Source organism: Sinohyriopsis cumingii, chromosome 2, assembly GCF_028554795.1.
Source record: "Sinohyriopsis cumingii isolate HCF-2022 chromosome 2, ASM2855479v2, whole genome shotgun sequence".
Lineage (NCBI taxonomy): Eukaryota > Metazoa > Mollusca > Bivalvia > Unionida > Unionidae > Sinohyriopsis > Sinohyriopsis cumingii.
Window position 1 is genome coordinate 97,184,168 of NC_142962.1, and position 13,964 is coordinate 97,198,131.

A 13,964-nucleotide genomic window follows, 5' to 3' on the forward strand; every position below is an offset into this window, starting at 1 on the left:
GTAGATGATAGTGAGTCCCTTAGTAAAATGAGTAGGACATTATAAACAGTATAAACAAAAATGGACCTAGAAGTGAACCTTGTGGTACTCCATATCTAACTGTTCCAGGTTCAGACAGAACATTATTTATATAAACATGATGTGTTCTCTCACAAAAGTACGAAGTAAACCATCTAGCTGTGCTTTCATCACATTGGTAAATTGTCAGTTGCTTCAAAAGGATTTCATGATCCATCATGTCAAAAGCTTTCCTGAAGTCTACAAATACAGATCTTATTATTCTACCTTGATCAAGTGTTTGAAACCATTTATCAGTTAGGGAGATCAAGGCAGTCCCACATGAATGTTTCTTTCAAAAGCCTAAATGATTAGGGTGTTAACAGCAAGTGCTTGGTTAAATGACACGAATGAGTCCTGGGCATATTTTTCAATCAATTTTGACAAGTTTGGTAGTATTGAGATTGGCCGGTAGCTATCAGCATCATCCTTAGAACCAGATTTGTGAATAGGCATTACTTTTGCAGTTTTCCATATTTTGGGGACAGATGAGGTTGCAATTCCTAAATTGATTATAGATGTTACGCTATCAGAAATAGCTGAGGCAGAAGTTTTCATGAGTCGTGGAACAATCTTATAAGTCTGATCAACTCTTTTATGAGATTCCATGGGAAAATGTTTCAAATAATATTGAAAGCTTTCATTTTAACAGTTCATATTAAAGAGAAAGGCCACAAACATGTTCAGTCTTTATTATTTGATAGATACTATTTTATAAATATTGAAAAATCAAACAGTTTGGAATAATACCCATGTTACGGGAAAGATTTTAGTGTTGATTTTAAAATGTAGCGTATATACTATACGTTCAGTACTGCATTATTGCAAATGTATAATGCTCCTTGCATCATAAAGTCAGTTTAAATTTATTACATTGTTATATGCACAAAAGCTAAGAGTTTTTTAAGCAAAGTATGTTTATAAAATCAAAAACTTTAATCACACTATGTTTCCTTTTAATTCACATGAAAACAGAATAATCATGCTTTATCTGGGCCGAAAATTACAAGCACTGGTTCCTATTTTAGCTTCAGCATCAGAAATATCTGACTAGTAAGTAAATAGCTTCTTATGTTCGGCATGAAGACAATGTATTCCTGAGTTTCAACTGCATAGTACATGCTGTCTCTATTGTATAGAAACCGACCTTGTTACATATTAGACAGCCTCTAATGACAGCCAACAGTTAGAGATAATACCTAATTTTTAAATGATTTATTTTGCAGAAATACAAATTTATGTTCTGGTTTGGAAATTAGGTAATATGCCTCCTGCATACTGTATGAAATACATAGAATACATTTAAGTGGGTAGGACATTATTAACAATCAATATTATTAGTAATTAACATTCAAAGAAATTTACACACAAATCAATGAATTAATAATTTTATTTATAAGCCATTGGAAAGAGAAGCGGGTTGGTCAAAATATATTTTATAACTTACCCACACAGGTCCCTCTGAAAACATCCCTTTTCTCCTTGGTGCTGAATGTCAAAACAAGTGTATCTCTACCATGATCCTTACAATGAAATTCCTCATCTAAAACTCGTGGTGTGCTGGTACGTCTGAAAGATATAATTTTGTCATATACTGATTACATGTTCACTTGTGTACATGTGTGTATTCTCATACAGATACTGTACGAAGAAAAGTATCCAGAAAGAATTAAAGTTAATGTTTTTAAGGGCAAAGAATATCTGCAAATTATAATCCAACATGAAAAAGATGTTGTAGATTGGATGTCAAGGTAACAAATGTTGACTCCTTAAATTTTGTCCCTCTGAAACTGTTTACTTAAAAACCATGAAATTTTATGCTCAAAAAATGTACGTACAGTATCTAAGATGGGGAGAGTAAATAAAATTAGACTTACGAACAGCTTAAGAAAAAAAAAATACAAAAATAAAATAACAGAAATATCTTTATTACCATCAATAAAAAACATCTCCAAAAACTGATCTGTCTGGTTCATTTTATCACACCTGCTTGTATATAAAAACACTATTAACAAATCTGACATTTGTATTTAATTTCTGGGGTGTGAGATAAAAAAAACACAAAAAAGAACAAAAACAATTCTAACAGTGATGTCTTGAACATGAACAATTTAAAATTGTTTTGGGATGGAAAGAAGAGTAGTACAATCTATTGTTCATTCAATTATACACAACTTGATGAAAGCAATGCACATTATAGTAAATAAATACAGCAATTCTGACTACTTATTTCAGCTAACTAAAAGCAATCATTTGTACTTTGCATAAACTAAGTTCTATCTGATACACTGGGATTTTTCTGTTGACAATGACTAATATATATATATATATATATATATATATATATATATATATATATATAAAGAGGAACACTTGAATTAAACTTTTAAAACTAGAGCTATACAAACCTTTGCCTTCCTTTTTCTGGCTGAGGGCTATCAGTCTGTACAATGGTAGGAGATGGGGAGACAGAAGACCTTTCTCTTTTCTTGTTGGAGGTTCCTCCAACTGGAGAGTGGGACAAGAAACTTTCTGCAGAAGGAGTAGAGGGTGCAGAGCCATCTGATTCATCAGAAACCTGTTATACCAATTTACTCATTAAGTTGGAGAGTGGCCAAGTAAATCATCAAACACAATGTTGGACACTTTTATATGACTAACCGCCAAATGCCAAGTACTTTTTTTAAACAGAAAATCTGAAATTCTTTACAACTGACGTCTCAATTGACGGAGATAAAAAAGAATGCTGACCAAATAATCAATTTGCATGTACATGTAGGTGTAAACGATTACATAACTGGCAGGAGGAGAAGAGTTTTCCAAACTGAGTATGAAACTTAAATGTAACGTATACAAAATTAAGTTCTTTATCACTTCATTACTTTGCAGAGAATTTTCAGAATGTATTGATGAATCATGTTTCAACTGCTCCAGTGGCCTAATGGTTAGAGCGTCTGCCTCGGATGCAGCAGGTCATGGGTTCGTTCCCCGGCTGAGTCATACCAAAGACTTACAAAAATGGTACTAACAGCTGCCTCGCTTGGTGCTCAGCATTAAGAGGTTAGTGTTAGGACTGGTCAGCCTGGTGTCAGGATAATGTGACTGGGTGGGACATCATGCTACGTGTCTGTGGCATGATGCCCCAGTGCTAGACATCACTATAAACTGCCACACTGCAGACATTGTAGCGATATGACTGAAACATTGTTAAAGCAAGAAAGAAAAAAAATCCAAAAATCCAAATCTGAATCAATCACAGGTAAATTTGCCATACAGAAAATTACAGGTATTGATGACATACATATGTTAATGAGTAGTCATAACACTTTCTGTTATTTCGAATTGTATTTTTTTTACAACTGAATTTGGTAAACAAGACTGAATTGTTCAAATGCCCGAACACACAAAATACACCAGTTACAATTCAGAAAGCAATGTAAATTCAAACTACCTTATTCACATTAAATCTTGGGACATGAAAAAAATAATTGGCAAGATCATCATACATCACACTGTAGTGACAAGCCTTGTTCAATTACCATGTCAAAGAATTGTTATAAAATACCATGGCTGTTTTAACATTTTTTATTTTGAATGTGCATGTTTTATAATTTCTCCAACATGAAATAAAATAAGGTAAATAAAGACTTTATAATTCCCAAGCCACTTAGACTTTACCAGGAGGCCTGTATCATATATAGTAAACAGTAGTTACAAAGTGCACATCATGATTATTATTAAAAATATCAGACGCAGATTTTGCTTTATCATTTTTACTAAATCTCATTCTCTCAGGGAACATTGTAGCTAAACATCTATTGCTGTTTTTATTTACTTTTTTTATTTCACTCCAGATTTATTATTTTTCAGTGATATAAGCAATCCTGCAAGGTGATGTCATCTGGATGAAAAGATACATGATTAATGAATATTTATAAATGTAATGACTCATAACCAGCATATATCCATGTAACTGTCATATATTCATGAAACAATGAAAATAATATTGGTAAACATTCAAACAGATCATCACTAATCCAATTTAATTTCATGTTTTCAATCCACTTCTGATTTTGGTATGCTGGTTGTTTCTGCACATCCTTTTGATTATAATTGGTGGAATCGTTTCTCGTTTTCCAACAAAAGTCCAGGCCAGTTAATTTTTGAAACCATGTATTCTTGGGCAAAGAATGAACTTTGTCCAAAGGCGATGCCAATATCCCATCTGTTCTACAACATTAATCCTTTTATGGTCTTTTACTAATAATACTATCATAATTACTGTAGCCAAGTGAATTTGTACCTATTTAAGGTCACTTACATCAATGCAAACTACCATTGCATTTTTATTTCGATTACTGAAAATCATTATTTGGGAGATTTCGTTATTGTATTTTATCAGACGTTACTAAAGTTTGGTGCAGTGGTGCATTTGATTCAAAACCATGAGATGTACCTTGTTCAGCGCAAGTTTAAATCTTCAGTGTACATGTGGTGATACCATGATGTCACTATAAATAAAAGTGATTAACCAAACACTTTGTTGTTCTAATACTGCTACCACATTTTAACAAGTCTCAAATTTTCAATTTTCAATGTAGAAAATATAAGTACAAAAGTATAAGTCTTTGACAATTTCAATGCTATAATATATAAACTGAAAGTATTAAACTAGATTCAAACAAGAAGTTACTGTTAACATGGTTACAACATTGAGCTAATGTTCGATGTTCCTCATCATCTCATGAAATTATGCATATCTAAAATCAATAGAAATGATTTTTAAAAATGAACAATAAATGTTTTTTTTTTATTTTTCAAAAACAAATTATATTAATTTATAACATTTCCATCTAATAATTCAAAATGACAGTCCCTTAACTGTAATGTCTTCTGTTTTTTAAATAGCATTATGAACAATAAAATAAGCCTGGTGATTACAAGAAAAAATGTCTAAGGTGTCCCAAGACTTAGAGTATATGAAAAAATTGCCACAATTTTGTGTCCTAGCTTTTTTAGGTCATAAAAATATATTATTTTTGAAACTGATAAAGGGTGTCCCAAGACTTACAATCATTACAGTATTTGTCATGCATTTGTTCTAGAGGTACATTTACATATGTAAACATCAACATGGAATAAAGATCAATGCAGATATGATAATTAAATTATGGAAATCAAAGACCAAACTGAGCCTACTTCCAATTCCTTGGCATTTATAGAATAATCCTGCATTTACTTATCCTAAATAAAGCATTAGTTGCTCTTTTTAAATTTAGCACTAAAGTTGCTTTTACCTAAGTTTGCTCATTCCTGATTGTTGAGTAATTATGTCCTACTAAGTCACATTATCCTGACACCAGGCTGAACCAGTCCAAACACTAACTGCCTGATGCTGAGCACCAAGCGAGACAGCTGCTAGTACCATTTTATAAGCCTCTGGTATGACTCAGCTAGGCTCAAACCCACAACCTCCTGCATCCAAGGTGGACACTCTAACCACTCAGGCCACCAGAGTAGTCTCCTCTGAATAATGCGGTGTAGCAATACAAAGTTGAATGCTAAACTGGTTGCAATCAACCATTTTTGGTAAGGTAAAGCTGTGGAAACCAAACTCATAAATGTATGGTGGATAGAAACTATGTGCTATAACTCCCATTTTGATGTCATGGAACAATATAAACTGATTTCATTCAATGTATCATCCATAACACTAATTACCAAATTTAGTTTAAATCCACAAAACTCTCTTTGGAAGGTTATGATGTAGAAACCAAGGTAAAAAAGGCTGGGCAAACAGCTGGCATAACTACTTTAACTGAAGTCACTGAATGCTGAGATCAAACTCCTCCAAGGTACCAATTAATATATAATTAATATATTGTTGATAAAATTAATGTGTGTGGTTTGGGATTTTTAATGTAGATTTAACAATTTTCAGTCAAACTGCTATTACGTCTGTAGTGTGGCAGTTTATAGTGATGTTATGCCACAGACGTGTAGCATCATGCCCACCCAGTCACATTATCCTGACACCAGGCCTACCAGTCCTAACACTAACCTCTTAATGCTGAGTGCTAAACAAGGTTGCAGCTCGTACTATTTTTATAGTCTTAGGTATGACTCGAGTGGGATTCAAACCCACAACCTCCCGCATCAAAAGAGGATGCTCTAACCACTGAGGCCACTGGAATTGTTGATAAAATTATGGTGCAGAAACCAAAGTCACATCGATGGACAACTTTAAAATATCACTTCTATAATGGTGTTGTGATGCTGGAATATGAACTCATCAATATGAAGTTGTATGATAAATTTGGCTGACATCTGACAAACTTTGAAAATATTATGCCATGGAAAGTCCAGTCAATTATGTAACTGAATGCCTGAAATTATACCCATGCACAGTCTCATCAATTTAAAGATGAATACCCAATATGGCTAAAATCCAACCAGCACCACCAAAGTAATGATGCAGAAGTCTTGGTAAAGTTATGTCAAAGTCAAGTGAATGGCAAAAAAGAGGCATAATTCTTGTAAATAATGTCAGTAAAATGCTGGAAATCAAACTCAGTCAATGTCTCATCAATAGAAAACTAAAATAATTTGGAAAAGTTATGTTGCAGAAACCAACATCAGAAGGTCTGATAATCAGAGCAAATATTTACTCCACATGATGAAACAAAAGGTTGAAAATGTAACTCTACTGCAGTCCAATCAGTATAAAATTGCATGCTATATTTGTTTAAAATCCCATGTAAGTTATCTTATGCAAACCAAATTGTTGATGGACAGACATGATTACTGCAGGGCTCTGACAACTTCATCAATCTGGGCCTTGAAAATTATCTTCGTCTCAAACAGTTTTCTACAAAATGAAAATTGTAACCAGTCCAAAGATTCTACAGTATATATTGCTTGTATAATTTCATTTAAAAAAAAACTTTAATGTGCATACAAGTTTAGTTATAATTAGTTTCCTTGCTGAAGATTTTGGTTCACTAAAATTGTGATATTTACATATAATTCAGATGTCATAGGCAGCTGTAATTCTTCTCTCCTTCTGCGTGTCTCCTCCTTCAAAGCTTCCTGCCTCTTTTGAATCTGGTCTTCTATAATCCGTCTCTAAAATAAATAGAGTATTTGATAAATACTTTTATAGAAAATGCAATAGGCCAGGAAAACATTTACCTTATTTAGCATCCATATTATCTTGAAAAACCTACATACCTTCCAGGTAAATTTAAAAAAAAATAAAAACGTAAATTTAGAAGGAACATAAAAGAATCACAAAAACTGATTTTATTTTAGGTAATTAATTATTTTTAAGGAATTCCACTCTTGTAACCTCAATCTTTATTGTGAAAATAATGTAATTATTATATTACAACACTGCATTTTACCAAGGTGTATTGTAGTGCTATAAACTCTAAAATGACATGGCTGAAACCATTTCTCTTATTAAACAATGAAAAATACAAATTCTCTTATAATTTTAAGAACTCTTATATAATTTTAATAACTCTCACTGAAGTTTAATAATTCTTATACAATTTTAATAATTTTATAAAAATTTAATAATTCTTATACAATTTTAATAACTCTCATATAATTTTTTATAATTCTTATACAATTTTAATAACTCTCATACAATTTGAATAATTCTTTTACAATTTTAATAACTCTCATACAATTTTAATAATTCTTATCCAATTTCATAAAATGAAAATACAGTTCTTTGAAAGAAAGTGATAAAGTCAACAAAAATTTACAACCTGCCATAATTAGCCATGCAGGTTTTCTGTTGCAGAAACTAAGTAGAGCTCAATATCTATAATCCTTAAAAAGAAGTTCACTCACTAAAATACCATTTTCTTAATGTATTTAATAATAGGAGTCTATGACCTTCAAAATGTGCTGATTTAATCAATTTTTTAATATTCATTCAAGTAGTATTTTCTCTCAATACTTTTCTTTGTTATAAACCTAAAAAGGCAATGGTTATTCAAGAGTAGTGCTAGAAATTGCACATCAACTCTATAATTGATTTTTGATTGCCTGGACTCTTAGCTATGTAAAATAATATATTTTCTATTTTAAAAAATGAAATATTCAAGCATTTCACATGTGATCATCCTTAACTCATCAATAAAATTCAATTCATGAACTTGCACAATGATTTGTTGTTGTTGTTCTAGGGTTTAACGCCATTTTTCAGCACAAGATAGGCTATACATGGCGGCCAGTATAACTGGTGGTGGAAGAACCCTGGAAAACCCAGGGAAGAACCACCGACCCACAAGAAGCTACCGGCAGCTTTCCCACGTACCAACTTTAGATGAGCCTTGGACTCGAACCCATGCAGACAGAGGTGAGATGGCAGTGATCGTAACGAAGAGCGCTTTAGACCACTCGGCCACTCGGGGCCCCAATGATTTGAAATTTTCCATTTATACTCTATCTAAAAAACTTGCACAATGATTTGAATTTTTCTCTTTATACTCTGTGTGAAAAACTGTACAAATTATATGAAATATTACCTGCCCAGTTAAATTGTCAACTTATCCCTAGCTGCCAAACAAATGCAATTTCCATCTCTAATGTTTCTCATTTACCCCAGGCTGCCAAACTATAGATTTTTTTCTATCCTTAACATTCCAATGTTTTCTCAGTAAGTTTCTTTAGCTGTCAATTCCCCAAAATGCATCTACAAACAATCCCAAATCCTATCCCATGGTTTTTATGTTCTATCTTGAACAATTTTGGAGTAGTGTAACAAATTGGACGCAAAAACAGTAGGACAGCAAAATGATGTGTGTTTTTTAAAAGTATAAGGACAAGGTTTCTTTACTGTTCCAATATAGCATTATTAAACTAGACTGATAGGTTTAAATGAAACCTACAGAAACAATGTCCTAAATCCTGAGGTGAACAGTATTAATTATGTTAAAACAAGTTTCTATTTTTATCTGAATTAAGAAGCCCTTTCTAAAGGATTTAACATTCCTTTGATCTTCTGATGCTTCCCTAAGAAGCCTGGCAACATCCAATATTTGCAATGTGTAGTTTTAATATTTGTCAAACAAATTAAAAAGAGGAACTCTGTATACTCATGTTCAAAGAGAGATAATTCCAAAATTTATGGAATTAATGAGATTATCAAAGATGGTGAACTACAACACATCTGTTGCTTGAAAACAAAGACTTACCCATACAAATAGGGTGACCAGGTTACTAAATAAACTCCTGTTTGATTTGAAATACCAACAAGTTGACTGTTCTAGACACCCTTGAAAACAATGAGGTTAGAACTTATAAATCAATGAAATGTATAAGTCTTGTGCATTTTTTTATCCTTAATGCCTTTTCTTTATTTAAATCAGTTGGTGGTACAAACAAAAGGGAGATTGTATAAGTACTAGAGTGGGATAATTTCTGTCAATTCATTGCTCAATACAAAAAGGAGTGATTACACTGTTTTTCAATTTAGTTAGCATCTTTGCACTTTGGTGGGCTCTAAACACATCAAATATTGCCACTGCTTGCTGATTGCACTGCACAAGGGGCAGATGGTCATGTGTTTTGTTCACATAAGGAATGATGACATTATCCACATAATGTATCATGGATTCTTCATTTCTCCAGTGTGAGTCTGTTTGAGTCACATCCCAGTGGTCAGGAAAAACTACACCCTTAGGCATGCATTTGTCAGTCTTCCCTGCATAAATGACTTGTGGGGGCAGGAGAGTTCCAGATTTTGCTACTGCGCGTAAAATCATAATTTGCCTCTTGTCATCAAGCACAGAAACTGACACTTGCTTAGATCCATGGGTTTTCATCGTCCAGTTGACACGTGGCACCAGTTGCCACCCGGTCTGATTCCAATTTATTATAAGACAGTCTGGAATATTGTGCTGTTTCACTACAGTGTTAACTTTCTCCAAGAACATTTTCTTAATGTCTTCAAAATCATGGGGCAGCTGTTTTAAGCTTTTTGTTCCTTTCTGCTTAACAAATCCCATATGCGAAGTAGCAACCTTGCCCAATGCTGGGTGATGGTGATGTGTCCAACGCAACATGCCAGCTGGCTGCAAGCATGCTTGGTGATCACAGCCTCTGCCCCAGCCATTACAATCCTAATATTGATCACTCCTTCATTAATTCTAACTTTCTTGATCCAATCTTGTATCTCCCCATTAAGCATGCTACCAAGTATCAAAGGATTGCCCCAGGGTGATTTGGGTAAATTAGAAAGTTTTTGCTCATCTTGCTTTTTTAACTTTATGTATTGGTCCCACATACTCTGGACAGTGGTCTCACTGATCGTACAACTCAGATCACTACTGAATTTGCCGGCTGCCTTTATCGATGGAGTATCTGGCTATCTTTGCTGGGATTTCCTCATTCTAACTGTTATACTCTCCTTGCTTTCTTTTCCAGGACAGTGACGGAAGCAGTGATTCTACTGCATCATTAGCTGCCTGGTAAGCAAGCACCTGCACCGTGTTATGAAGTCCAGGAACTGAGGGGGGTCTAAGTTGAATTTTACCATTCTTAAACCACTGTGTTAATGCCATGACTGTCAGAAAGTAATTAATGGTACAACTTGATGGACAGTGGTTTAAATAAGAGATCATTCATATGTACTTTAATAACCAACTGGTTTAGTATTGTTGCCTGTGTCGGCTTCCTTTGATGTTGAGCACTCAAATGAAAACATGGCAAAAGTGATTAATCTTGGCAGGTGTTTTATTTGTGCTCATAAAGATGGAAGTATTGTTTTAGTGTTGTTGGCTGCGTTGGCTTCGAATGATGTTATTCACTTGGTCGAAAACATGGTGTGAGTATTGAACTTGCCAGGTTTTTAATTTGTGCTTGTACAGGTGGTAGCATTGCTTTAAACATTTAAGTGACCGTCATTTGCGTCAGCATTGTTTTATATATTTTTATTTTGGGTATCTGTGGAGGTTAAACCATGAAATTAAATACCTACTAATATGCAAACTTTGACAGGCAAAACCACAAATTTAAGTAACCAAAAAAAGATACATAAGTATGTGCTTTACAGTACTAAAACAACAGCTATTTCCATGGCAAATTTCCAAAAGTTTATATTACAGATAATTATATGACCAATGAACCCTGTCCCAATCCCCACCCCCATGGGTCATGATCTGAAATCCAACATTTGCATGGTTATCTCATGCTTGCTCAAATATTATTTAAAAATGTCACTGTAACTGCAATATTTGCATATTTTACCTTGGGTCCACCAAGGAACCTGAGGTGAAAGGTGCAACACTATATTGCCCACACAAACAATTATGACATAGACAACCAATGTACAAAGTTCAGTGAATTTTCAACCAGTGGTTTAGGAGTAGATTTATAGGCAGACAGACAGACAGTATTGCAATATACATCTCCTCCAAAGGATTAGTGATACTTAATGCAAGAACTATACACAGTAGAAACATATCTACCCATTACAAAACATCAATCTTCAATCTCAAATTTGCCTGTTTTATACACTTTACCTCTTTTTTGCTCAATCACATGATCAAATAATTTTTTAACTCATGTTTAGACAATCCAAAGAAACAAACTTGAAAGGTTTATCACTAACACTGAGAAATGTCAGAGCTGGGGATCATACCTATTAATAATTATTAAAAAGCAAGTTTGTAATATTCAGTGTTTTCATTTGCAGCCAGCTTAAAAATCTTCAACTTTAATAAATTGTAACATGGTAACTGTCTACATTAACACCATAGCATTTTTTTGGTATAATGCTGCAATGACCTAGTCTTGTACTTCTGAATTTGGGCCTGCGACTTCAAAATACTGACAAGGATGTTGCAAAAACGAAAGAAAAATAGGATTTAACATCAGAGAAAATCTATACTTATTACATAATCCATCCAAAATTGTTGTCAAGTTAGCTATGTCACACATTCTTTCAGGATAAAATTGAGGATCAACAGAATTTGAAGCTCCATCATCTAAACAATGATCATCAAATTTTAAAATTACCCAAAATAACCATCATACTTAATCCTGCATTGCTTGTCACATTGTGCTGAATAACATCAATGAAGAACAAAAAGTCAAGGCCTGCCTGATTGCTGCACCATTTGTGACCTTGACAATAAGGTCAAAGGTGTGAGTGAGTGCATCACTGAATGACTTGTCTTTGCTGCATAATAAGATAAACAAAGCTTTGAAAGAATCCTTACAAGGATTTATACAAATATAGGCAAACAAAAGAGACACATGAATGAGAGGCTAATTGCAATGGTAGCTGAACAAGAAATACAGGTTTGTATGATGCTTGAAGGTTATTCCGTTTTCTGTAACTATGGCAAAATTGGACTGCATATCAGCAATATTTAAACAAACTTCTAAGGTGTCCATGCCGGAATGCATTGTATGAAATCTGATCAAATTCTCATTGTTGACAAGCAGTTTCAACACTGGGTTTGGGGTGGGGGGGGGGGAATGTAATGGTGACTATACTTGATAGAAGGTTGGCATCAACTGCCACAAACAGAAGACATTCATGTCAGGATGCTTGTTTCAATTCTATTCAGCAGTTTGAAAAGATTTAAAACTTTTCCACTGTAGTGACAACAGTCATATTTGATGGTAGACTGGCATCATTTACATAAAACTTAAAAGCCTTTATGCTAAGTGTTTTGGCTCAAATTTAGTCAAATTCTATTTGGTTCTGTTTGAAATACTGTAACGGTTTTCCTATTTTCAGAAACACGGCTATATCTGAGGAAAGGTTTAAGAGCAGATCAACAAAACACTGGTTACATAGCACTGAGTATAATAAGAGAATACAAAGCAAAGATTAACGCAAAAGAGGGCAAAATCATTAAAATACAAAGTTAAATTTTGTACATATACCACATTCTTTAAAAACAGTCAAAGCCTTTGTCACTAAACTCATCAATCACATGCTAAGACAAAAAGGTTGCCTTTGTTATTCACCTTCTATGACATGCAGGAGAGTACATTAGGCCAATTCTACACATCATCACAGACCTTCATGCCAAGATGCTTTTTGTCAAATTTGGTCAAATTCTCTCTTCCAGTTTCTGAGCAGTAGCAGATTTTTTCATTCTAAAAATTGGCAGCAACATTTGATGGTAGACTGACATCGACAGCATCAACCTGAAAGTCATTCATGCAATGATAGTAACTGCAAAATTTATTCAAATTTTGTTCAGTGCTTTTGAAGAAGGCATTTAAAGATGTTTCTATTTTCAGAAGTCACTGTGGATCAGTGGTTAGGGTATGGAACTTGTGACCATCATGTTTGATTTCTACCATATGATCAGTCTAGATTGGTTACAATGGTGTGTCCTTGGGTGAGGTACTTTACTTGCCACAACATGACTCTTCAAAGAGTTACTGTGTCATAAAGCACCAACAATGGACATGATTGGCATAATATCACTCAACCCGGCTTTAAAAAATAATAACAGTTAATAATATTGTTCAGCAGGCTTATGAAGAAGTGTTTTAAGAACAAAAACTACGTAAACTATATTCAAAATTTCACATAAAGTTGATTTTACCTATTTCAATGTAGTCTAATAAATAATTATTTCCAATAATAGGCATACTAAATGTGCAAAATCTCTAGCTCATAATAAACATTATCAAAGTGTTGATAATATTAACCTTTCTTTTGTTGATGTTATTAATGTTATGGGTCAAAAGCCATTTTTCAGCACATGATAGGCTATATATGGCGACCACTATATTTGGTGCAGGAAGAACCCAGGATGTACCAATAACCTACAGGAAGCTAATGGCAAGCTTTCTCTTACCCATATTAGCTGAGACTCAAACCCACAGGGAGAGATGTAAGATGTCAGTGATCTGTAAGGCAAGCA

The 13,964-nt window shown here is 33.7% G+C and overlaps 1 protein-coding gene across 2 annotated transcripts in view; it reads right to left on the minus strand.

Moving 5' to 3' along the window:
- The window catches only part of LOC149805436 (eIF-2-alpha kinase GCN2-like), a 205,557-nt gene that overhangs the window by 170,253 nt on the left and 21,340 nt on the right, over nucleotides 1-13,964 (minus strand). For both annotated transcript variants that reach the window (XR_016419665.1, XM_089950017.1), the window contains exons 5-7: nucleotides 7,078-7,182; nucleotides 2,466-2,635; nucleotides 1,505-1,626 (exon numbers count right to left, since the gene is read on the minus strand). Coding sequence is in view for 1 of the 2 variants with exons in the window: in XM_089950017.1 (XP_089806143.1) it covers nucleotides 1,505-1,626; nucleotides 2,466-2,635; nucleotides 7,078-7,182 (397 nt within the window). In the remaining variant the exon portion in view is untranslated. The remainder of the gene's footprint in view (nucleotides 1-1,504; nucleotides 1,627-2,465; nucleotides 2,636-7,077; nucleotides 7,183-13,964) is intronic.